Source organism: Salmo salar, chromosome 13, assembly GCF_965601325.2.
Source record: "Salmo salar chromosome 13, fSalSal1, whole genome shotgun sequence".
In the NCBI taxonomy this organism is placed as follows: domain Eukaryota; kingdom Metazoa; phylum Chordata; class Actinopteri; order Salmoniformes; family Salmonidae; genus Salmo; species Salmo salar.
Genome location: NC_138303.1, coordinates 76,971,918 through 76,999,392, shown reverse-complemented (window position 1 = coordinate 76,999,392; position 27,475 = coordinate 76,971,918). Strand labels below are relative to the sequence as shown.

Below are 27,475 nucleotides of genomic sequence, written 5' to 3'. Positions count from 1 at the left end.
AACTGTGACCTGGTCAAGATAAAGCAAAGCAGTGCGACACAAACAACAACACAGTTACACATGGAATAAATAAACAAACATACAGTCAATAACACAATAGAAAAATTATATATACAGTGTGTGCAAATGAGATAGGATAAGGGCAATAAATAGGCCATAGTGGTGAAATAATTACAATATAGCAGTTAAACACTGGAGTGATAGATGAGTGTGCAAGTAGAGATACTGGGGTGCAAAGGAGCAAAATAAATAACAGTATGGGGATGAGGTAGTTGGATGGGCTATGTACAGGTGCAGTGATCTGTGAGCTGCTCTGACAGCTGGTGCTTAAATCTAGTGAGGGAGATTTGAGGCTCCAGCTTCAGGGATTTCTTTTGCAGTTCGTTCCAGTCATTGGTAGCAGAGAACTGGATGGAAAGGCGTCCAAAGGAGAAATTGGCTTTGGGGGTGACCAGTGAAATATACCTGCTGGAGTGCGTGTTACAGGTGGGTGCTGCTATGGTGACCAGTGAGCTGAGATAAGGCAGGGCTTTACCTAGCAAAGACTTATAGGTGACCTGGAGCCAGTGGGTTTGGCAACGAATATGAAGTGAGGGCCAGCCAACGAGAGCATACAGGTCGCAGTGGTGGGTAGTGTATATGGGGCTTTGGTGACAAAACGGTTGGTTTTGTGATAGAGTGCATCCAATTTGCTGAGTAGAGTGTTGGAGGCTATTTTGTAAATGACATCGCTGAAGTCAAGGATCGGTAGGATAGTCAGTTTTACTAGGGTATGTTTGGCAGCATGAGTGAAGGAGACTTTGTTGCGAAATAGGAAGCCGATTCTAGATTTAATTTTGGATTGGAGATGCTTAATGTGAGTCTGGAAGGAGAGTTTACAGTCTAACCAGACACCTAGATATTTGTAGTTGTCCACATATTCTAAGTCAGAAACGTTCAGAGTAGTGATGCGGGCAGGTGCGGGCAGAGATCGGTTGAAGAGCATGCATTTAGTTTTACTTGCATTTTAAGAGCAGTTGGAGGCCACGGAAGGAGAGTTGTATGGCATTGAAGCTCGCCTGGAGGTTAGTTAACACAGTGTCCAAAGAAGGGCCAGAAATATACAGAATGGTGGCATCTGCGTAGAGGTGGATCAGAGAATCACCAGCAGCAAGAGCGACATCATTGATGTATACAGAGAAAAGAGTTGGCCCAAGAATTGAACCCTGTGGCACCCCATAGAGACTGCCAGAGGTCCGGACAACAGGCCCTCCGATTTGACACACTGAACTCTATCTGAGAAGTAGTTGGTGAACCAGGCGAGGCGTCTGCCGATAAGAATGTGGTGATTGACAGAGTCAAGCCTTGGCCAGGTCGGTGAATACAGCCGCACATTATTGTCTCATCGATGGCGATTATGATATAATTTAGGACCTTGAGCATGGCTGAGGTGCACCCATGACCAGCTCGGAAACCAGACTGCATAGCAGAGAAGGTACGGTGGGATTCGAAATGGTCGGTGATCTATTTGTTAACTTGGCTTTCGAAGACCTTAGAAAGGCAGGGTAGGATAGATATAGGTCTGTTGCAGTTTGGGTCATCCCCCTTTGAAGAGGGGGATGATCGTGACAGCTTTCCAATCTTTGGGGATCTCAGACGATACGAAAGAGAGGTTGAACAGGCTGGTAATAGGGGTTGCGACAATTGCGGCGGATAATTTTAGAAAGAGAGGGTCCAGATTGGTTAGCTTGGCTGATTTGTAGGGGTCCAGATTTTGCAGCTCTTTCAGAACATCAGCTATTTGGGTGAAGGAGAGATGGGGTAGGCTTGGGCAAGTTGCTGTGGGGGATGTTGGGCTGCTGACCAGGGTAGGGGTAGCCAGGTGGAAAGCATGGCCAGTTGTAGAAAAAGGCTTATTGAAATTCTCAATTATTGTGGATTTATCGGTGGTGACAGTGTTTCCTAGCCTCAGTGCAGTGGGCAGCTGGGAGGAGGTGCTCTTATTGTCCATGGACTTTAGTGTCCCAGAACTTTTTGGCATTTGTGCTACAGGATGCACATTTCTGTTTGAAAAAGCTAGCCTTTGCTTTCCTAACTACCTGTGTATATTGGTTCCTAACTTCCCTGAAAAGTTACATATCGCGGGGGCTATTCGCCACAGGATGTTTTTGTGCTGGTCAAGGGCAGTCCGGTCTGGAGGGAACCAAGGGCTATATCTGTTCCTGGTTCTAGATTTTTGTAATGGGGTATGCTTATTTAAGATGGTGTCGAAAGCACTTTTAAAGAATAACAAGGCATCCCCTACTGACGGAATGAGGTCAATATCCTTCCAGGATACCCGGGCCAGGTTGATTAGAAAGGCCTGCACACTGAAGTGCTTTAGGGAACGTTTGACAATGATGAGGGGTGGTTGTTTGACCGCAGACCCATTACGGACACAGGCAATGAGGCAGTGCTCGCTGAGATCCTGGTTGAAGACAGCAGAGGTGTATTTGGAGGGCAGGTTGGTTAGGATGATATCTATGAGGTTGCCTGTGTTTACGGATTTGGGTTTGTACCTGGTAGATTCATTCATAATTTGTGTGAGATTGAGGGCATCAAGCTTAGATTGTAGGATGGCCGGGGTGTTAAGCATGTCCCCGTTTAGGTCACCTAACAGCACGTGCTCTGAAGATAGATGGGGGGCAATCAATTCACATATGGTGTCCAGGGCACAGCTGGGGGCAGAAGGTGGTCTATAGCATGCAGCAACAATGAGAGACTTGTTTCTGGGAAGGTGAATTTTAAAAAGTAGAAGCTCATTGTTTGGGCACAGACCTGGATAGCTCCAAGCTAATTAGGTCTTGCTTCGGGACAGAGACATTAGGCAGGAGTGGCCACTCTGATAGCAGCTAGCTTGCTGCGATGATCCACGTGAAAAGGTTCAGAACTTGCGGTAGGAATCTGGAGATATGGAGAAAAATAAGTCCGATTTGCTCTGGTTTGAGATGCGCTGTGCGGACTGGCTAGAGTTGTCCGGGCTAAAGGTTAGCTGATGACCGCTAGCTGACTAGTAGCTAGTTAGCTGGCTAGCTTCTGTTGGGGGTTCCAGTTCAAATGAAAGAAAATTGCAGGGCCATACCACATTGGGTGAGGCGGATTGCAGGAGAGTACGTTGAGGTAAGAAAAGTATTTTTTTAAATATATGTGAAGAAACATACATACATACATACATACATACATACATACATACATACATACATACATACAGTGGGGGGGGGAAAGTATTTGATCCCTTGCTGATTTTGTACGTTTGCCCACTTACAAAGAAATGATCAGTCTATAATTTTAATAGTAGGTTTATTTGAACAGTGAGAGACAGAATAACAACAAAAAAAATCCAGAAAAACGCATGTCAAAGATGTTATAAAATGATTTGCATTTTAATGAGGGAAATAAGTATTTGACCCCTCTGCAAAACATGACTTAGTACTTGGTGGCAAAGCCTTGTTGGCAATCACAGAGGTCAGACATTTCTTGTAGTTGGCCACCAGGTTTGCACACATCTCAGGAGGGATTTTGTCCCACTCCTCTTTGCAGATCTTCTCCAAGTCATTAAGGTTTCGAGGCTGACGTTTGGCAACTCGAACCTTCAGCTCCCTCCACAGATTTTCTATGGCATTAAGGTCTGGAGACTGGCTAGGCCACTCCAGGACCTTAATGTGCTTCTTCTTGAGCCACTCCTTTGTTGCCTTGGCCGTGTGTTTGGGGTCATTGTCATGCTGGAATACCCATCCACGACCCATTTTCAATGCCCTGGCTGAGGGAAGGAGGTTCTCACCCAAGATTTGCCGGTACATGGCCCCGTCCATCGTCCCTTTGATGCGGGGAAGTTGTCCTGTCCCCTTAGCAGAAAAACACCCCCAAAGCATAATGTTTCCACCTCCATGTTTGACGGTGGAGATGGTGTTCTTGGGGTCATAGGCAGCATTCCTCCTCCTCCAAACACGGCGAGTTGCGTTGATGTCAAAGAGCTCCATTTTGGTCTCATCTGACCACAACACTTTAACCAGTTGTCCTCTGAGTCATTCAGATATTCATTGGCAAACTTCAGACAGGCATGTATATGTATTCTTGAGCAGGGGGACCTTGCGGGCACTGCAGGATTTCAGTCCTTCACGGCGTAGTGTGTTACCAGTTGTTTTCTTGGTGACTATGGTCCCAGCTGCCTTCAGATCATTGACGAGATCCTCCTGTGTAGTTCTGGGCTGATTCCTCACCATTCTCATGATCATTGCAACTCCACGAGGTGAGATCTTGCATGGAGCCCCAGGCCGAGGGATATTGACAGTTCTTTTGTGTTTCTTCCATTTGCGAATTATCGCACCAAATGTTGTCACCTTCTCACCAAGCTGCTTGGCGATGGTCTTGTAGCCCATTCCAGCCTTGTGTAGGTCTACAATCTTGTCCCTGACATCCTTGGAGAGCTATTTGGTCTTGGCTATGGTGGAGAGTTTGGAATCTGATTGATTGCTTCTGTGGACAGGTGTCTTTTTTACAGGTAACAAGCTGCGGTTAGGAGCACTCCCTTTAACTTGTTATGGATAGGGGGCAGTATTTTTCACGGCCGGATAAAAAACGTACCCGATTTAATCTGGTTATTACTCCTGCCCAGAAACTAGAATATGCATATAATTAGTAGTTTTGGATAGAAAACACTCCAAAGTTTCTAAAACTGTTTGAATGGTGTCTGTGAGTATAACAGAACTCAAATGGCAGGCCAAAACCTGAGAAGATTCTGTACAGGAAGTACCCTGTCTGACCATTTCTTGGCCGCCTTTGTCATCTCTATCCAAAACAGAGGATCTCTGCTGTAACGTGACACTTTCTAAGGCTCCTATAGGCGCTCAGAAGGCGCCAGAACGTTGAATGATGACTCTGCAGTCTCTGGCTGAAAAACAGTAGCGCATTTGGATAGTTGTCGATCTGAGAACAATGAGACGGGCGTGCGCAAGATATTGGGGTGCAAAGGAGCAAGATAAATACAGTATGGGGATGAGGTAGGTAGATAGATGGGCTATGTACAGGTGCAGTGATCTGTGAGCTGCTCTGACAGCTGGTGCTTAAAGTTAGTGAGGGAAGATATGAGTCTCCAGCTTCAGAGATTTTTGCAGTTCGTTCCAGTCATTGGCAGCAGAGAACTGGAAGGAAAGGCGGCCAAAGAAGGTGTTTGCTTTGGGGGTGACCAGTGAGCTATACCTGCTGGAGCGCGTGCTACGAGTGGGTGCTGCTAATATAAGAGATGTTTTGCTCATTTTGTAAAGGGTGGGCACAGTCAGACAGGATGGATTCTCCACTGTCAAGACCAACATGTACCAACACTTCTTTACCCCTAACAGCCATTGCCATTTGAACACAGGGAATAGGAGGAGGTAGGCTAGTCTGTCTGATGGAGACGTGGGGTTGGGGAGGCTTGCTTTTTTTTGTTCCTTTTCTGTTGATACTGAATTTATCACTTATGCTATGCATTTCTTAGTTTTTTTTTTTCATTCTTTTGAGTGGCAACCTAAAGGTACATTTTTTTTAAATAAAAGTATAATTTGAAGTGGATGATGAACCTGTTGCATGCTCCAATAGACAAATTTAACATTCATATGGAAGTCATTTGTTGAAAATGTTAACATTTGTTGAATGAATAAATAAATGTTACACTCATATTTCATGAAGTTGTTCTTTCTTCTTCTAGCTAGAAAGCGTTCTCCTGGGAAGGACACAGCCGTGACACACAGGTTATCGCAATGATTGGAGCTTGTCGACTCATCTGAAGCCACATTTGTGGATTACAATACATCTACCAAAAAAATAGCACAGAATACAGATCAACAAGCACTGTTTGAATGCGCAAATGCACATTCTACCGTTGTAAATGTTAGGGAATTCAGAACATTTGCTCACATTGTAGTTTTATTTGTGAGCTATGTTGAATATATTTACAGATCATCCATTTATTTGTGACATGGTGAATATTTGTGAAATATTTTTTACGGATTGTTTTATTTACTAAATATTTACAGATCATAATTATGTTTGAGTTATGTGGACTATATGCACGGATGGTGGTAGACACAATTACAGAATAAAGAAGCGAATCTCACTCGATGAATGTGATGTAGCAGGTTGAGTTTATAATATTATTTTTCATGAAGTACATTGAGATTAAGTGACAGCATACAGTGTTTCATGGTGCCCTATCCCACGTTTTACAATTACTGTAGTTACCCAATACATTACCCCACCCCCTTTGTCCCTTTCATATGTGTCATAAATCCTGTAATTGATTACTGCATGTTTCATGCATTGTTGTGTCCTGTGCTCAGTTTTGAACCTTTTATTCTTTTAATTATGCTTTTTATTATACATTATTTGAGACAGACATGGGACCATTTCACTTTGCTTGTGGAGGTCCTCAAAAAGCTTTCCAACTTCATAACAACAATCAGTCCTTCCATTCATGGCAGATGAACGAGCCTTATCCCAGTCTATTTTCACTCACATTCATCCTCTAGCCTTTGTGTGACAGTACCATTGGCAGCTCTGTTTGCCTGTGAGGAGACTTCTGTTCCATTATTAAGCTGAATGCCCCTGTATGTTATACCCCTGTAGTTTCAATTAGTGTGGACAGATGTCCCCCTGCTCCTCAGGAATGTGGTAGACTAGTAGTAGTCCTGGGGGTAGCTGGTGTGGCACACATGCTGTCCGCTATGACAAGGGACGGGCCTTGTTGGTGTAGTTTGAAGGAAACTGTACGTAGACCGAAACAACACGTTCAATAACTTTTATCATTATAGACTAAGAATGATTTACATGTAATGATCACACATGGAAATGGAAATGAGAATGTTATTTCTATGTGATCACTGATCATACTAAGGTAAATATGAGCTGGAGTTGTGGATTGGTCTGTCCAGTCTGCTCTGGTTACACACTCGTTAGTCTAACTGTAATTGACCCTTATGTTCTTAATTCACCCACTTGACACAGTGATGCCTCATGGAATGATATTATTCTTATTGGATTTTTGAGGGAAGTGGATTATATTAGTTAATTTTATTTTATCAAATTCTGTGATTCTAAGCCTACATCTGCCCAATTCATACCTAACCCATTGAAATATTTTTATATTACATGAAAGTGTGTTTGTTAAGATGCATTCCAGAGGGAAAGCTAGGGTTATTCTCTTTGACCACAGTGATTTGGTTCCTTCCGTTTGACAGGATTCCAAGAAATGCTCAAATTACAAAGAACAATGACCTTCTCTGGTCTCTGACTGTTTGGATCTGAGCCAGTGTTGATTATCCCTCCCTTGTCCTGTCCCCTTCCTTCCTCTGTATGGTGGCCCTGCCTGGGCCAATGGGGAGCCAAGGAGCCGGGGGCCTTTGAGTCTTAGAGGTGGTGGTGAGTGTCTGCCAGAGCAGTGCCTAGCACCATTGACTCACAGCACTGGAATGTCTCTGACTGTTCCACTCACTCTGCCTCGCTCTCTCGTTATCTCTCCTATCTCGTTCTCTCTCTCTCTCTCTCGCTCATTTTCTCTGTAGTGCTCTTTCTCTGTATAGTTTGCTCTCTCAGCCTCCCCTTCTATCTCCCTCCATAGCCGCTTGCTTTCAACCTCAGTCCCAAATTTTTCTCTCATTCCCTCTCCCGCCTTCCCTCCGTTCCCCTCTCTTTCTCTAGAGGAGGCCCAAAGTCATGTCTGCTGACTCAGCCTAGGAATAATCCAAATGCCTCTTGATTTCCTCCGAGCTCACGCGACATCCACAGTGGGTGTAGATTATCCACAATCTGCTTAATAATAATCTTTTCAGTAATATCAGCACACTCATTAATTAATGAATGAAAAATGCAACTTCAAGGGGGGGGGGGTGTGATGCAAAATGCTTGGCCAGATACTGACTCATTTACAGACACATCATTCACTAGGTCCCCAGGTGGAAGTGTCACTCAGTACAGTATCAGTGTTTTGGGCAAAACCATCCCAGCACTTCCCAGCTGTGATCCCTTGGTCCGGCTCCACTTCCAGATGGAGTTTGTTTTGGACACAGGAGCATTTCTGTCAAGGGCTCACTCACGAATCCCGATGAAGTAGTAATCGGTGGTAGTGTAATTCAGTCTACTGGGACAGAGTAGGACGGAGCTCTGAGTCCGCCATTGCTGTCAGTCTCGTGATCGACTGTTGAGTTGTAGATCTGGCATTATAAACCCAGATAGTTGATTTTCTTCACACTGTTGTTCCAGAAACATGGAAAGGGTTGAGCTGAAAGGGGAGGGGGTTGAGGGGAGGGGGAAAGAAAGGTAGAGCCAGGGAGTAGGGGGCGAGGAGAGGGTAAAGAAGATGAGAGGTTGATTTTCCTTGTCGTAACTGTTGAGGAAGACCAAATCATTCCACATCCAGTGTGACAGAGAGAAAAAGCGATTTCATCTCTACAGCACATGCTTCCCATCAAGTGTGTGTGTGTGTGTGTGTGTGGTAAGAGGTTTAGGGAGTTGTATATGAGCGGTTGGGGGGGGGGTTGGTGTCTGAAAGGTTGGCTCTGTATCAGGAACATTTGTGTGTGTGTTGCGGAGAGAATGAAACCACATTACAGAGATTGTGATTGAGTTGGAAAAAGAGAGCGATGGAGAGAGGCTCCAGAGAGGAAGCATGTCAGCGTTGTCAAAATGGCTGCTGCTGGGTTTGGTCCATTTATGATGACTGATTCTCATTTAGGAAGAGGGCCAAAGATCTTCAACTCATCAGATAAAATCACTTTACCCATGTCAACACCTCTCCCCAAACCCTCCCCGACCAACCAGAACTAGAGTCTTTAGCCATTCAAATGGAGGGTTATTGAATTCCTTTTCCCCAACAAAGAACTTTCAAAAAAACAGTGAACCGATATGAGCAATTCCACGGTAACAGCATGACGTTGAGATATCCATTTTTCCACTTTAAACCATTTCAAATCAAACTTTGTCACATGCGCCGAATACAAGTGTAGACCTTACTGTGAAATGCTTACTTACAAGCCCTTAACCAACAGTGCAGTTCAAAAAGAATTAAGAAAATATTTAACAAATAAACTAAAGTAAAAAATAATAAAAAAGTAACGCAATAACATAACAATAACGAGGCTATATACAGGAGGTACCGGTACCGAGTCAGTGTGTGGGGGTACAGGTTAGAGGTAATTTGTACATGTAGGTAGGAGTGAAGTGACTATGCATAGCTAATAAACAGCGAGTAGCAGGAGTGTAGAAAACAAATGGGGGATGTCAATGTAACAATCCAGTGATTAATTGTTCAGCAGTCTTATGGCTTGGGGGTAGAAGCTGTTAAGGAGCCTTTTAGACCTAAACTTGGTGCTCTGGTACACCTTGCCGTGCAGTAGCAGAGAAAACCAGTCTATGACTTGGGTGACTGGAGTCTGACAATTTTATGGACTTTCCTCTGACACCGCCTATTATATACCGACTATTATATAGGTCCTGAATTGCAGGAAGCTTGGCCCCAGTGATGTACTGGGCCGTACACACTGCCCTCTGTAGCGCCTTACGGTCAGATGCCAAGCAGTTGCCATACCAGGCAGTGATGCAACCGGTCAGGATGCTCTCGATGGTGCAGCTGTAGAACTTTTTGAGGATTTGGGGACCCATGCCAAATCTTTTCAGTCTCCTGAGGGGGAAAAGGTGTTGTCGTGTCCTCTTCACGACTGTCTTGGTGTTTGGACCATGATAGTTCGTTGGTAATGTGGACACCAAGGAACTTAAAACTCTCGACCCGCTCCAGTACAGCCCTGTTGATGTTAATGGGGGCCTGTTCAGCCCGCCTTTTCCTGTAGTCCACGATCAGCTCCTTTGTCTTGCTCACATTGAGGGAGAGGTTGTTGTCCTGGCACCACACTTCCAGGTCTCTGACCTCCTCCCTATAGGCTGTCTCATCGTTGATCAGTGATCAGTGATCAGGCCTACCACTGTTGTGTCATCAGCAAACTTAATGATGGTGTTGAAGTCGTGTTTGGCCACGCAGTCATGGATGAACAGGGAGTACAGGAGGGGACTAAGTACACACCCCTGAGGGGCCCCAGTGTTGAGGATCAGCGTGACAGATGTGTTGTTACCTACCCTTACCACCTGGGGGCGGCCTGTCAGGAAGTCCATGATCCAGTTGCAGAGGGAGGTGTTCAGTCCCAGGGTCCTTAGCCTAGTGATGAGCTTCGTGGGCACTATGGTGTTGAACGCTGAGCTGTGGTCAATGAATAGCATTCTCACATAGGTGTTATTTTTGTCCAGGTGGGAAACTATGCAACTATATGCAGAAGGAATACTTTTAACAATTTCCACTGAACATTTTCCAAAAACACATTTACTCAGATGTATAATTTGGTAGTAGAATGCTGGTACAATCTTGATCAGCTTTTTTATGGCACCACATTTTCCAAAAACTCTTAAATATCTTGCCCAGATTAAGATTCAAAGGTTTCTGCAGAAAGAGTGGGGTGACAGCGATGACATAACACCTTGAGTTGAAAAAGTCTATTTTGGTTATTGAACTACAGTAAGTAACAGTACAGTAAATAACATCATGTGTCCCTGATCTGTACTTCACAGAAATGCATAATTATGAATGTCATTCTCTTCATGGTTATCTATCCTGAATAGGTACACAAAAGTAGAAAAATGTTATCTCCTCTTTTGCATGTTTGGTTATTATTCTACTCTGGCTATTATTGTAATGAATAATAAGACCAAACTTGGTTGGACCGAACCAAAACTGTACCAATCAGAGACATCAAGTTTGGACATTACAGTACGGTAGAGTTCAGTATAGTACAGTACAACACTGTAAATTATACTTGTGTGCTCTACTGTACTAAACTCTACTGTATTGTACTGACCTATACTCTACTTTTCTTTACTGTACTGTGCCGTCCAAACTTGTGAAAGAGGTTTCTGATTGGTTCAGATTTGGACTAACCAACTTTTTAACGTCAATAGACATTCGGTGTCAGTCGGTGCTCAGTGGGTGAGAGGGCTGGTTACAGTAAATGGAACGAGAGGGGGCTCATGGGAGGGAGGGATTGTTTTCACACTTTTGCTTTGACCACCACGTGACAGAAAGAACAGTTATGAGCTGAACATAACAGTGTGCTAATGGGAGGTAGGACAGTAGCAGGTGATCCAACTGGTTTGTGACTACTATGAATTCTCAATGTAGCCAATTCAGCTGCAGTATTTCTGTAAAAGATTTTTGGGGTATTTATGTTACCGATTTGGTAACAGAACGACAAAGTCCAAAGAAATGTGCAAACATTTCTAAAAACCTGTTTTTGCATTGTTATTATGGGGTATAGTGTGTAGATTGATGAGTGGGGAAAAACAATTGAATACATTTTCGAATAAGGCTGTAACGTAACAAAATGTGGAAAAAGTCAAGGGATCTGGATACTTTCCGAATGCACTGTATATGCTTTAATTTCTCAAATATAGACTCTTAGCTTTCATTTGACACCACATTTGATGTGTTCCTATGAACTTTACATGTTAGTGCTCATGGGGCTTTTTCATGGAAATTCCCATGTTGAATTAGTTGAATACTCTGGCGTGGGGCTGCTGTTTTTGAAAGGCAAAGTGAAGGGCGCTGATTGACAGATTGCAGTATTGTGACAGAGGTCACAACAATGGCCGCCTTACTCCTCTAAGAGTATCCTCACTGAAGCTGAGGAAGTGTGGGCCCTGTGGAGGATTCTGCTTTCTCTGTCCACCCCCTTCCCATGTTTCATGGAACATGATCCAGCTCCTCATAATAATCCTTGCAATGGCCAGCCTTGGAGCGACTGAGGGGGGAGGGAGGTGGAGAGAACGGGGGGAGAAGGGGTTATGGAAAGAGGTAAAGGAAGAGCGCGTACAGATATGTCTGTGTGTGTCAGATTTTCTTGGCCTGTTTCTGTCTTCCCCAGTTGTGCTGCGGTGGAGAATCTCCCAGGCCAGAGCCCAGTGTAAAGGACGCCAAGGGAGAGTAGGCTTCATGCTCTCTACCGCCGGGGGAGGAAGAGGGGTGGCCGTTCCAGATTGGAATGTTGCATTTCCTGCTTGGTTCCTGCCATGTTTCTGTTTTCCCTTGTTCCCCCAATCTCTCTCTCTCTCTCTCCTCTCGCTCTGTACCAAATATCCTCTTTCACTCCCCTCATGCCTTTCTTGTGACCTTCCCTACATATTTCTCTCCTCTCTGCTCTAGCCCGCTTTTCTCCTTCACCCTTCTATCTCCCTCCCCATCCCTCTCTCTCCTCTCTCCTCTCTCCCATAACAATATTGTCAGTGTTATCTTGTCCTACATCAAGTTGAGAGAAAAGCTGAACGTGGACGAGCTCTCTGGAGTTCATTAAACCACTGGAAGCCTTCCACTAATGTTCCACTCTTACATAAACACTGCCGAGAAAGATGACCGTTTGTGTGTGTGCGCGTGTGTGTGAGTGAAGGGGGCCAGTATGCTTTAGCAACAGGGTTCTTTGGGGTCAGTTGCCTCTCTCTCTCCCAGTGTGTTTGTGTGTCAGAAGGGGGTTGTCATATTGGGATCAAAAACCCACACATTCCCTGGAATGTTCCCTGGGGCTAAGTGTGCGACTATACAGTGTTTGTTACTGTGCAGTGGACAGAAGGCAGATGCAGGACAAAGACAGTCATCTCCTTCAGTCCCTTCTCTCTACGTAGGCAGAGCAAACAGTGGACCTGAAGCAGATGGGAACTAGGACACTGTTCTCTGCCCTCTACAGCTGCATGTGTATATGGGCTGAGTGGGAGTCCCTTCTGAGAAAACATGGCTGGGACTCTTGTGAGACACAGGGAAGTAATGGTTGAGTGTTTGCGTAGCATCCTAGTTTCCCAGCCCCTAGCCCTGGGCAGACCAGGGTTCAAATACTATTAGAATTATTTGTAAATACTTTGGCTGGTTGATTGCACTTGCCTGTTGAAGTGAAATCAATGGAAAAGTCCTAAAGGTGCAAATCCTGCTTGCATGGCAGTCCAGGCAGGCTATTTCAAATGCCAGAAATATTTGAAAGATTTCAAGTAGTATTTGAACCCAGGTCTGCCCCTAGCTCTATTCCTGGTCTGAATAGAGTGTGAGTCATCTTCATCTTACCTACTGCTCCTGTTCATGATTCCCCTGGGGAAAACTAAGTCTGTGTTCATGATTCCCCTGGGGAAAACTAAGTCTGTGTTCATGATTCCCCTGGGGAAAACTAAGTCTGTGTTCATGATTTCCCTGGGGAAAACTAAGTCTGTGTGTTCATGATTCCCCTGGGGAAAACTAAGTCTGTGTTCATGATTTCCCTGGGGAAAACTAAGTCTGTGTGTTCATGATTCCCCTGGGGAAAACTAAGTCTGTGTTCATGATTCCCCTGGGGAAAACTAAGTCTGTGTTCATGATTCCCCTGGGGAAAACTAAGTCTGTGTTCATGATTTCCCTGGGGAAAACTAAGTCTGTGTTCATGATTTCCCTGGGGAAAACTAAGTGTGTGTTCATGATTCCCCTGGGGAAAACTAAGTCTGTGTTCATGATTCCCCTGGGGAAAACTAAGTCTGTGTTCATGATTTCCCTGGGGAAAACTAAGTGTGTGTGTTTGTACTTAGTGATGGGTTCTCAGGACCCCATATGTAACCTGTAGTATGACTCTCCAGGGAAACCATGTGTCCATGGTGGGGTGTGTGAGGTGATCCCAGGACCCCTGTATGTGTAACCTGCACTCTCTCCTGAGGGAAAAAGGACTTGTGTGTACAATGTGTTCTCTGGAGACGGCAGGATACGCACCCTGTGTGCGTGTGGTGCGCTTTCAGGAGCCAGTGTGTGTATCCTGCAGTATGTCTTCTGAGGGGAAAAAGGGCTGAAACCTGCAGTGTCTCACAGTGATGAGGTCAAACGTCAACCTTACTGTCAGGGGCCGTTTCTCTCTTTGTCTCCCTCCATCTATCCCACACTATAGTTCTCTCTCCTTTTCCTTCCTGTCTTGTTTCAAGTTTCAGGTTTTATTAGTCATATGTACAGGATACACATGGTATACACCGTCCAATGAAATGCTTACTTTCCAGTGGCAACACCCCTCTTTCCTTTTCCATTCTCTCTCCCTTCCCCCTCTCTCCCACTGCTGCTCATCCCGCTCTGCATTCCTGGTGTATTAGCAGAATAAACAGGCCGTGTGTGGGGGTGCTGGGAAACTTGCGCATTGAAGGCAAATATTTACATAAGACAGTGCAACCTCAGGCTCCATTCAAAATATGAAGGGGCATTTCATAATAGGCATAACTAGCTACTGCTGTATATCAGTGCATCTCAAAGCTCCCGGTTAATCGCTGGCTGAAGCTAGGAGCAGAGGTTGAAACAGTCTCTCTCTACACAGGTCTGGGATCAGGCTGAATGCCTCACTCAGATGAGATATGTTTCTGGTCATAAGCCTGTAGGTCTTAGAACGTGGCTGGCTATCAATGATTGATGCCATTTTAATTCAATGGAGCTCTGAGAGATGGAGAGAGGGAAATCTGTTGTCTTACTTTCTCCCTTTAACTCTCTTTCTCACTCGCTCTTTCTCTCTTTCCCACTCACACTCTCCCTCTCCTCATCTTCCCTCTCTCTCCTCCTCTTCCCTCTCTCTCCTCCTCTTCTCTTCCTCTCCTCCTCTTCTCTTCCTCTCCTCCTCTTCTCTTCCTCTCCTCCTCTTCCCTCTCTCTCCTCCTCTTCTCTCTCCTCCTCTTCTCTTCCTCTCCTCCTCTTCCCTCTCTCTCCTCCTCTTCTCTCTCTCTCCTCCTCTTCTCTTCCTCCCCTCCTCTTCTCTTCCTCTCCTCCTCCTCTTCTCTCTCCTCCTCTTCCCTCTCTCTCCTCCTCTTCCCTCTCTCTCCTCCTCTTCCCTCTCTCTCCTCCTCTTCCCTCTCTCTCCTCCTCTTCCCTCTCTCCTCCTCCCTCTCTCCCTCTCTCCCTCCTCCCTCCTCTCCCTCTCCTCCTCCTCTTCCTCTCCTCCTCTCTCTCTCCTCCTCTTCCCTCCCTCTCCTCATCTTCCCTCTCTCTCCTCCTCTTCCCTCTCTCTTCTCTTCCTCTCCTCCTCTTCTCTTCCTCTCCTCCTCTTCCCTCTCTCTCCTCCTCTTCCCTCTCTCTCCTCCTCTTCCCTCTCTCTCCTCCTCTTCCCTCTCTCTCCTCCTCTTCCCTCTCTCCTCCTCTTCCCTCTCTCTCCTCCTCTTCCCTCTCTCCTCCTCTTCCCTCTCTCTCCTCCTCTTCCCTCTCTCTCCCTTTAGGGTTTTTGTAGAGAGACTGACTAACTCTTGCACAGCTTTCCCAGCCATTCTATCTGTGTAGGCCTGTCTGTCCCTGTCTGACTCACTGATCTGGGGCCAGCGGGAGTCTGCACCTGTGCCCATCCACTCACACTCCCACCAGTCTCCAACTGATTCCAGACCTGCCTGCCAGGGTTGACTTTGGCTCCCCCAGCCTGGCTACTGATGAAAGACAAGGAGAGAAGTTAACGAGAGTTTAGACACACGCACACACACACCGCACACAGGTGGTCAGGACCCTCATCAGGGATCAAAGGACCTGAATCAGCTTAATTTGGACGAATCTTCTCCCTTTCTCCTGTGATGTTGAGTCCATATTATTTAGCCGACCTGAGTCACCCTTAGTTTGTTTTGGCCCCAAACCCATTATCATCTGTTAGTGATTGTCCCTCAATGGGTTTCATAATATGACTATGTTTTGGTGTCACATCTGAATCACCTGCCTTTTAGCTAGGTTACTCAACTCTCTTACCTGTCTGTGAGAGTCTCTCTGGCCTGACTCATTTTTATCTAACCCTTTTATCGTACCGGTCTGTTGGTCTCCCCCTCATCTCGCTCATATCTCTTACCTCTGTCTCCCCCATCTCTGCCTCTCTCTCTCTCTCCTGACTCACCTGTTTGTCTGTCCCTCCATTGGTACGACAGGTGAGGGCTGGCCCTCTAAAGAGGAAGTGTGTGTGGTGAAGCAGCAGGTGGCTGGCGGGTTAATGGTATAATGGTAAACGGTGTAAAGGAACGGTTACACCAGAGCGCAGGTATGAGGGTGTGACGAGATCCTGGAGGTCCTCCAGATCCACCTGTCCTCCTAGTCCAAGCCCCACCTGCTGGAAAGTGGGAGGGAGGGAGGGAAGAAGAGGTGTGCCGTGGTAGCTCTTTGCAGAACGAAGGTATGAGCTGAGAGCAGTGTGTGATACTGAGTGTGTTAGCTGCTTCGTGGGAAAGATTGACTTGGATTGAATACAGTAGGCTGGATCTCTTGGCGTTGTTTGGTTCTGTGGAATATCTCACAAAATTCCATTGTAGCCTACTGCTCCCTTGGTATGTGATCCTTTATAATACTTTGTGTCAATTTGCAGTTAAGATCCATCATGGCAGTGGTATTTCAAACAAGGTGGATGGATGTGAGACATGAACTTGAATGTTATTTCTCAAATCGTGACAGTGGAATTTCAAACAGTGTGCGTGTTGAGGTGAATGTCATGCTGTGCCTGCTGAGACCCAGGCCAGACCCAGGCCAGACCCAGGCTAGCTCAGGTATGTGTAAAGGTACGCCAGGCCTCTGACTCTCTGTAGGTGTTGTTTTCAGTCACGACTGACTCACACACCATGGCCAACACTTAAACTGTCAGCAAGGTGTGTGTGTGTGTGTGTGTGTGTGTGTGTGGCTGACATGACACACACAGAGGTCAAAGCCACTGGGAACACTTACAGGGAGACCTATCTGAGGAACGACCGGAATGCCAGATTCCCTGAATCCACTGCGGCCAGCTCTGGCTACGGAATAAACTGTTTATCTGAAACCGTCAAGGAACTTACAGTTTGAGTGCCAGCAAACGGTGGGAGAGGGGGTTGATGGGACCATCTGGAAGTCATTATTCAGAGGGGAGGGTGATTAGTCCTTGTTGTGATACTGATTGTCTTTCTCATCATACTGTCCTATCGTGTGTGTGTGTGTGTGTGTGTGTGTACTCTTACATTTGTTTTTACATGTATGTACGTGTGTCTGCAAGTGGATGTACGTGTCTTGGGTGTGTGTGTGTGTTTTGAGAAACCAAATCTGGCTTTATCAGCACTGATTGCTCTCGCTGTGTTAGAGGAAGGAAAGTGCATGTACGGGGTATGGCTGCCAGGTCTGTAGGACCCATTTCTGTGGAGAGTTTGACTCTCTCCGGGATTTCACCCACTTCTGAACGCCTGTTGACAAAGAACCTAGGGAAGAACATTTAAGCGGACTTTCTCTTTCAAAGTTGTTTTTCCGAATACTTGAACTTGTTTTAGCTGTAACTGTCTCTCACCAATGTTCAGTAACGTCTCCGCCAAAGATTGTGTCCAGAGAATCACCCCTGGTTCACACAGAGATGGGAGTTGTCTTGTTTTGTCAAGAGAAAGCTCAGATCCCCTTTCCAGTCTATGTTCTGACCGAATCCTGAACATCCTCATATCCTGTGTTCGATTCCAGCCAAAGGCCAACACACACACACACGCAGTTACTTCCCAAACCCCTGCACAGCCAGTCACACAGCTGTAGGGGGCAAGGCTCACTCTATCTGCTCACGGCCAAACCTGAGAGGGAGGAAACGACTTGACTGAAAGTGCCCCCCCCCATTTCACATTCCCAAAACCCTCGCCCCTCCTCCTCCCCTGAGCGGCCCCTGCGGCCATGCGTGTGGGACCCCACCCCCATTATTGAGGCTGGTTGGTTGAGAGTGGCTCTTCCTGTTGCAGAGTGGCTGGGGCTAAGCGACGTGGACCAGCGCCTCTACGTGTTGGAGCGCCTGGAGGAACTGGTGACGCTACAGGACCAGCAGGAGACCCCCCCCGGACCCCCCGGAGACCCCCATCTCGGTACCTGTCCTCCCCAGCATCCGCAGCATCATGAGCAGCAGAGCCCAGTGAGGGCAGTGCCGGAGGAGTGCGGTGAGAGCATCCACACAGGTAGGTGACCAGAGGGAGGGAGTAGAATAAGTCTAGGGGGGTATAGAAGATGGCAAGGGTCACGAAATCACAGTGGGGTGGGGGGGGGGGGGGGGTGTAGAGGAATATTTAACGAGCAGATTTTAAACGAGCCAGTACAGTAAGACTGAGTTTTGATTTCAAGCAACCCAACACAATTCATCTGGCACAGTAGTAGTTTTACCCTTTTCATGAATTTGATTGAGCAGAAGTAGATGATTCTGAATGCCAATGTTAGTTCATGAATTTTCATCAGTATAGTGTAGAGACTACTATGTGAAAGTAAAGGGAGTTAAGAAATGCCCCCGCCTACTTGGTGTCCAGTCTAGTGTGCTGCCTTCCTGCCTGTCAGATTCCCTACTTCCTCTGTATACAGGACGCAGGCAGCAGCTTTTTAAATCAATCACTGTGTCTCGCTGTGTCACAAACCAATGCCTTCTGTCATGCCACTGCATCCTTCATTTCTCTCCCCGTTTATTTTCAGTTGTTTGTGTTTTGTTTCTGTTCCATCCTCCATTTGTCCGTTGTCCTGGTTGGTACTAGTTGGTTCTGAAGAGGGCGAGTCAGAAAAAGGAGAAGAGCGGCAGGAAATAGCAGTGGAAGTATGTCGGGGAGAGTATACTACCATTGTGACATTAATTTCTCTCTCTTTTCCTTCTTCGACTTGGAAGAGAGCCCCGTGGGCGGAGGGCCCAAAGCTGACTTTCTTATATTTATTTATTTACCACAGATGTTTCGGAAAAAAGCTTCGTCCTCCTTGAGAATGAGAAGAATATCAGAAAGCAATAGATGTAATAATTTCACCTTCATTACTTTGTAGATGGTGCCTCTTTAACCACTAGATCTCTTAAATGGCATTCAAGGTTGTCAGTGGAAACCACTCCATAGAACCCAGTTTGAAGAAGAAGAAAACCAAAAACATGAAAGTCTGAGTTTCTAAATAGCTCCTTAATCTAGTGAAGCCCTTAAAGCATAACACTTGCTTGTGGCTTTTTATTGGATGAAGTTAAAGAGTACATTTTAACTCTCCGGAAATGAGTGTGTTTGATTTAGACCTGCGTGTTAGCTAATTAACAGCTAACATGCCCTGGGTGGTTTCTACTTTATGACTTTGTATGTTTTTTTTACTAAAACACGTTTGCCTTCCCCTACTGTATGATTGTCATATGTCTACCAATCACAATGCCTAGCTTGGGATCAAAGAGTTTTTCGAATCGACGGTTTTGCTTTCTGCGAATGATCTGCTGGGTAATGATAAAATGAGTCGGGAGTAATTAAAATGGGCACGATTCATTCGACGATAGTAGTGCTCTCTGCATGTTAACAGTAAAAGTCTGATGTCCTGTCCTGTCCTGCACAAGGGGAGTGGGGTTACAGTATATGCTCCGGGGTGGTCCTTAACGCTCTGACTCTGGGATTTAGGACCATGTAATCGGTTGGTTTGGGTGACCTTCAATTTGGCCTGACCATAAGTCAGTATTTCTGCTGACGATGGTGTTGTATAGTCATATGTTTAATTTGGCTCTAAATAGCCTTGGAAACCGACATTTGTAAACACCCGATTTGGCCTTTAAAACCCATAAAATACCTTCCAATGCTACTCATTTGTCAAAGTGAGTTTTGGTTTGATATGCTTTTTTCTGGTTTTGGCTGAACTACCTCTTGAGTGGTTGTGGGGCGGTTCACATCTTCACTTTTCTCAGAGGATAGTGGTGGTTCAGTCCGTTTGTCATTGTTTTCATCTCCATTCTGCTTCACCTTAACATCACTTATGTCTGGTGTTCAGTGTGCTCAGCTATGACCCTCATGAGTGTTGGGGGTGGTTGGTAAATGGCTTGTGTGTTCTGACTGCCTCTCCTCCTCGCTCACTCACTCTCTCCACCGTTCACCCTTCTCTCCCCCATCTCCTCTCTCCCTGCTGTCACCCACTCCATCTCAACCCCTCTATTCAATCCCTTCTTGACTCATCGCCCTCCTCCCCTCACCCACCCTTCTCCATCCCAATCTCCCGTCTCTCAGGGAACATCGACCGCGGGCGCAGCTCGTCCTTCCATGAGGTGCGTGGTCTTCGGGAGGCTGAGATGAGGGCGGCGGCCGACGAGACGTCCAGCAGCAGCAGCGGCAGCAGCAACACCGTCCTGCAGCGACTCCTCCAGGAGCAGATGCGCTATGACGAGGGACGCAACTACCAGCTGGCCATGCAGCAACAGCAGGAGCAGCAACGACAGCGGCAGCAGCAGGAAGGAGGGGTGAGCGGGGGCTACCCGGGCCAGGGAGGCCCCAACGACGACAGGCACGACTCCATGGTGCCCCACATTGCCCGGCAGGAGCCCCAGGGACAGGAGCTGCAGGCGGACAGTGGCATGGAGAAACTGGGCTCCCGCGGTGGGGGTAGTAGTGGAGGAGGAGGGATGAGTGGTGCTGGGGGAGGGAGCGGCCAGGGTCCCAACCCAGAGGACTTACCCACCTACGAGGAGGCCAAGGTGCAGTCGCAGTACTTTCGCGGCCACCCGCACCACCAGCTACAACAACAACAACAACAACAACAACAGTTGCCTCCGTCGGTGGGCGCAGCATTTTACGTGACGGCCGTAACCAACAATGGCAAGGTGCGTACGGAGGGGCGTCCCACGGTTCAGCGTCTGAGCAGTGGGGGAAAGGTGCACCAGGACGACGGGCTCAAGGACCTGAAGCAGGGCCACGTGCGCTCCCTCTCCGAGCGCCTCATGCAGCTCTCGCTGGCCACCAGCGGGGTCAAGGCCCACGCCCCTGTCACTAGTGCCCCTCTTTCCCCCCAGCTTCCCCCTCCGGGTCCGCCGGGGGACTACTACAAGCCCTCGGGCCAGCACCGGGGCCCCCCACCTGACTACCCCTTCAAGAACATGGGCTCCTCTCCCAAACAGCTGCCGCAGCATCAGGAGCAAGGAGGGCACTATTACCAGGACCATCGGCCAAGGGAGCAGGGCAGGAACGAGGTGCCACACGTCCGCTACCAGCCTCCGCCAGAGTACGGCTCCTTCAGGTGAGTAAGATAAACGGACTCACTGGCCGTACTGACTCACTGGCCGTACTGACTCACTGGCCGTACTGACTCACTGGCCGTACTGACTCACTGGCTGTCTGAGTGTCTGAAGGAACATCCTGCCTGTTTGAGCTATATCACTTTTACGATAGTATCAAACTTTTAATAGTGCCATGTTGTTGATGTGGCTACCAGTACTTATGTAACGAAAACTGATAGTCTTGGTTAATTGAATGACACACACCTGGCTCAGCTGAGAGACACACGCCTAACATGACCTAGAGAAACACACGCCTAACATGACCTAGAGAAACACACGCCTAACATGACCTAGAGAAACACACGCCTAACATGACCTAGAGAAACACACGCCTAACATGACCTAGAGAAACACACGCCTAACATGACCTAGAGAGACACACGCCTAACATGACCTAGAGAGACACACGCCTAACATGACCTAGAGAAACACACGCCTAACATGACCTAGAGAGACACACGCCTAACATGACCCTAGAGAGACACACGCCTAACATGACCTAGAGAGACACACGCCTAACATGACCTAGAGAGACACACGCCTAACATGACCTAGAGAGACACACGCCTAACATGACCTAGAGAGACACACGCCTAACATGACCTAGAGAGACACACGCCTAACATGACCTAGAGAGACACACGCCTAACATGACCTAGAGACACACGCCTAACATGACCTAGAGAAACACACGCCTAACATGACCTAGAGAGACACACGCCTAACATGACCTAGAGAGACACACGCCTAACATGACCTAGAGAGACACACGCCTAACATGACTTAGAGAAACACACGCCTAACATGACCTAGAGAAACACACGCCTAACATGACCTAGAGAAACACACGCCTAACATGACCTAGAGAAACACACGCCTAACATGACCTAGAGAAACACACGCCTAACATGACCTAGAGAGACAGACGCCTAACATGACCTAGAGAAACACACGCCTAACATGACCTAGAGAAACACACGCCTAACATGACCTAGAGAAACACACGCCTAACATGACCTAGAGAGACACACGCCTAACATGACCTAGAGAAACACACGCCTAACATGACCTAGAGAAACACACGCCTAACATGACCTAGAGAGAAACACACGCCTAACATGACCTAGAGAGAAACACGCGCCTAACATGACCTAGAGAGAAACACGCGCCTAACATGACCTAGAGAGAAACACACGCCTAACATGACCTAGAGAGACACACGCCTAACATGACCTAGAGAGACACACGCCTAACATGACCTAGAGAGACACACGCCTAACATGACCTAGAGAGACACACGCCTAACATGACCTAGAGAGACACACGCCTAACATGACCGAGAGAAACACACGCCTAACATGACCTAGAGAAACACACGCCTAACATGACCTAGAGAAACACACGCCTAACATGACCTAGAGAAACACACGCCTAACATGACCTAGAGAAACACACGCCTAACATGACCTAGAGAGACACACGCCTAACATGACCTAGAGAGACACACGCCTAACATGACCTAGAGAAACACACGCCTAACATGACCTAGAGAGAAACACACGCCTAACATGACCTAGAGAGAAACACACGCCTAACATGACCTAGAGAGAAACACACGCCTAACATGACCTAGAGAAACACACGCCTAACATGACCTAGAGAGACACACGCCTAACATGACCTAGAGAGACACACGCCTAACATGACCTAGAGAAACACACGCCTAACATGACCTAGAGAAACACACGCCTAACATGACCTAGAGAGAAACACACGCCTAACATGACCTAGAGAGAAACACACGCCTAACATGACCTAGAGAGACACACGCCTAACATGACCTAGAGAGACACACGCCTAACATGACCTAGAGAGACACACGCCTAACATGACCTAGAGAGACACACGCCTAACATGACCTAGAGAGACACACGCCTAACATGACCTAGAGAGAGACACACGCCTAACATGACCTAGAGAGAAACACACGCCTAACATGACCTAGAGAGAAACACACGCCTAACATGACCTAGAGAAACACACGCCTAACATGACCTAGAGAAACACACGCCTAACATGACCTAGAGAGACACACGCCTAACATGACCTAGAGAAACACACGCCTAACATGACCTAGAGAAACACACGCCTAACATGACCTAGAGAAACACACGCCTAACATGACCTAGAGAAACACACGCCTAACATGACCTAGAGAAACACACGCCTAACATGACCCTAGAGAGACACACGCCTAACATGACCTAGAGAGACACACGCCTAACATGACCTAGAGAGAAACACACGCCTAACATGACCTAGAGAGAAACACACGCCTAACATGACCTAGAGAAACACACGCCTAACATGACCTAGAGAGGATCACACGCCTAACATGACCTAGAGAGACACACGCCTAACATGACCTAGAGAGGATCACACGCCTAACATGACCTAGAGAGACACACGCCTAACATGACCTAGAGAGACACACGCCTAACATGACCTAGAGAGACACACGCCTAACATGACCTAGAGAGACACACGCCTAACATGACCTAGAGAGAAACACACGCCTAACATGACCTAGAGAGAAACACACGCCTAACATGACCTAGAGAGAAACACACGCCTAACATGACCTAGAGAAACACACGCCTAACATGACCTAGAGAGGATCACACGCCTAACATGACCTAGAGAGACACACGCCTAACATGACCTAGAGAGGATCACACGCCTAACATGACCTAGAGAGACACACGCCTAACATGACCTAGAGAGACACACGCCTAACATGACCTAGAGAGAAACACACGCCTAACATGACCTAGAGAGAAACACACGCCTAACATGACCTAGAGAGACACACGCCTAACATGACCTAGAGAAACACACGCCTAACATGACCTAGAGAGACACACGCCTAACATGACCTAGAGAAACACGCCTAACATGACCCTAGAGAGACACACGCCTAACATGACCTAGAGAGACACACGCCTAACATGACCTAGAGAAACACACGCCTAACATGACCTAGAGAAACACACGCCTAACATGACCTAGAGAAACACACGCCTAACATGACCTAGAGAAACACACGCCTAACATGACCTAGAGAAACACGCCTAACATGACCTAGAGAGACACACGCCTAACATGACCTAGAGAGACACACGCCTAACATGACCGAGAGACACACGCCTAACATGACCTAGAGAGACACACGCCTAACATGACCTAGAGAAACACACGCCTAACATGACCTAGAGAGAAACACACGCCTAACATGACCTAGAGAGAAACACACGCCTAACATGACCTAGAGAGAAACACACGCCTAACATGACCTAGAGAAACACACGCCTAACATGACCTAGAGAGAAACACACGCCTAACATGACCTAGAGAAACACACGCCTAACATGACCTAGAGAGAAACACACGCCTAACATGACCTAGAGAAACACACGCCTAACATGACCTAGAGAGACACACGCCTAACATGACCTAGAGAGACACACGCCTAACATGACCTAGAGAAACACACGCCTAACATGACCTAGAGAAACACACGCCTAACATGACCTAGAGAAACACACGCCTAACATGACCTAGAGAGACAGACTGCCCTAACATGACCTAGAGAGAAACACGCCTAACATGACCTAGAGAGAAACACACGCCTAACATGACCTAGAGAAACACACGCCTAACATGACCTAGAGAAACACACGCCTAACATGACCCTAGAGAGACACACGCCTAACATGACCTAGAGAAACACGCCTAACATGACCTAGAGAAACACACGCCTAACATGACCTAGAGAGACACACGCCTAACATGACCTAGAGAAACACACGCCTAACATGACCCTAGAGAGACACACGCCTAACATGACCTAGAGAAACACACGCCTAACATGACCCTAGAGAGACACGCCTAACATGACCCTAGAGAGACACACGCCTAACATGACCTAGAGAGACACACGCCTAACATGACCTAGAGAAACACGCCTAACATGACCTAGAGAGAAACACGCCTAACATGACCTAGAGAGAAACACACGCCTAACATGACCTAGAGAGGATCACACGCCTAACATGACCTAGAGAGACACACGCCTAACATGACCTAGAGAGACACACGCCTAACATGACCTAGAGAGACACACGCCTAACATGACCTAGAGAGACACACGCCTAACATGACCTAGAGAGACACACGCCTAACATGACCTAGAGAGACACACGCCCCTAACATGACCTAGAGAAACACACGCCTAACATGACCTAGAGAGAAACACGCCTAACATGACCTAGAGAAACACACGCCTAACATGACCTAGAGAAACACACGCCTAACATGACCTAGAGAAACACACGCCTAACATGACCTAGAGAAACACACGCCTAACATGACCCTAGAGAGACACACGCCTAACATGACCTAGAGAGACACACGCCTAACATGACCTAGAGAGAAACACACGCCTAACATGACCTAGAGAGACACACGCCTAACATGACCTAGAGAGACACACGCCTAACATAACCTAGAGAGAAACACACGCCTAACATGACCTAGAGAAACACACGCCTGACATGACCTAGAGAGAAACACACGCCTAACATGACCTAGAGAAACACACGCCTAACATGACCCTAGAGAAACACACGCCTAACATGACCTAGAGAGACACACGCCTAACATGACTTAGAGAGACACACGCCTAACATGACCTAGAGAAACACACGCCTAACATGACCTAGAGAAACACACGCCTAACATGACCTAGAGAGAAACACACGCCTAACATGACCTAGAGAAACACACGCCTAACATGACCCTAGAGAAACACACGCCTAACATGACCGAGAGAAACACACGCCTAACATGACCTAGAGAAACACACGCCTAACATGACCCTAGAGAAACACACGCCTAACATGACCTAGAGAGAAACACACGCCTAACATGACCTAGAGAAACACACGCCTAACATGACCCTAGAGAAACACACGCCTAACATGACCCTAGAGAAACACACGCCTAACATGACCTAGAGAAACACACGCCTAACATGACCTAGAGAAACACACGCCTAACATGACCTAGAGAAACACACGCCTAACATGACCTAGAGAGAAACACACGCCTAACATGACCTAGAGAAACACACGCCTAACATGACCTAGAGAGAAACACACGCCTAACATGACCTAGAGAGACACACGCCTAACATGACCTAGAGAAACACACGCCTAACATGACCTAGAGAGACACACGCCTAACATGACCTAGAGAGACACACGCCTAACATGACCCTAGAGAGAAACACACGCCTAACATGACCTAGAGAGAAACACACGCCTAACATGACCTAGAGAAACACACGCCTAACATGACCTAGAGAAACACACGCCTAACATGACCTAGAGAAACACACGCCTAACATGACCTAGAGAAACACACGCCTAACATGACCTAGAGAGAAACACACGCCTAACATGACCTAGAGAGACACACGCCTAACATGACCTAGAGAGACACACGCCTAACATGACCTAGAGAAACACACTGCCCTAACATGACCTAGAGAGCCTGCCTACCTACATCCCTACCTACCTGCCTGCCTGCCTACCTACATCTCTACCTACCTACCTGCCTACCTACATACATTCCTACCTGCCTGCCTACCTACATCCCTCCCTACCTGCCTGCCTACCTGCCTGTCCACCTACGTCCCTTCCTGCCTACCTACGTCCCTCCCTACCTGCCTGCCTACCTATGTCCCTCCCTCCCTACCTGCCTGCCTACCTACGTCCCTCCCTCCCTACCTGCCTGCCTACCTACATCCCTCCCTACCTACCTGCCTACCTACGTCCCTCCCTACCTGCCTGCCTACCTACGTCCCTCCCTCCCTACCTGCCTACCTACGTCCCTCCCTACCTGCCTGCCTACCTACATCCCTCCCTACCTGCCAGCCTACCTACGTCCCTCCCTCCCTACCTGCCTACCTACCTACATCCCTCCCTACCTGCCTACCTACCTACCTGCCTGCCTACCTGCCTGTCCACCTACGTCCCTTCCTGCCTACCTACGTCCCTCCCTACCTGCCTGCCTACCTATGTCCCTCCCTCCCTACCTGCCTGCCTACCTACGTCCCTCCCTCCCTACCTGCCTGCCTACCTACATCCCTCCCTACCTACCTGCCTACCTACGTCCCTCCCTACCTGCCTGCCTACCTACGTCCCTCCCTCCCTACCTGCCTACCTACGTCCCTCCCTACCTGCCTGCCTACCTACATCCCTCCCTACCTGCCAGCCTACCTACGTCCCTCCCTCCCTACCTGCCTACCTACCTACATCCCTCCCTACCTGCCTACCTACCTACATCCCTCCCTACCTGCCTGC

The 27,475-nt window shown here is 47.5% G+C and overlaps 1 protein-coding gene across 2 annotated transcripts in view; it reads left to right on the top strand.

The window, feature by feature from the left end:
- The window catches only part of amot (angiomotin), a 51,710-nt gene that overhangs the window by 5,662 nt on the left and 18,573 nt on the right, over window positions 1-27,475 (top strand). The window contains exons 2-5 of one of the 2 annotated variants that reach the window (XM_045693545.2): window positions 17,761-17,970; window positions 18,532-18,590; window positions 18,719-18,779; window positions 20,008-21,010. In XM_045693545.2, the coding sequence (XP_045549501.2) occupies window positions 18,719-18,779; window positions 20,008-21,010 (1,064 nt within the window). In that variant the 5' untranslated portion in view covers window positions 17,761-17,970; window positions 18,532-18,590. The remainder of the gene's footprint in view (window positions 1-17,760; window positions 17,971-18,531; window positions 18,591-18,718; window positions 18,780-20,007; window positions 21,011-27,475) is intronic. The other variant, XM_045693548.2, reaches the window with a different exon arrangement.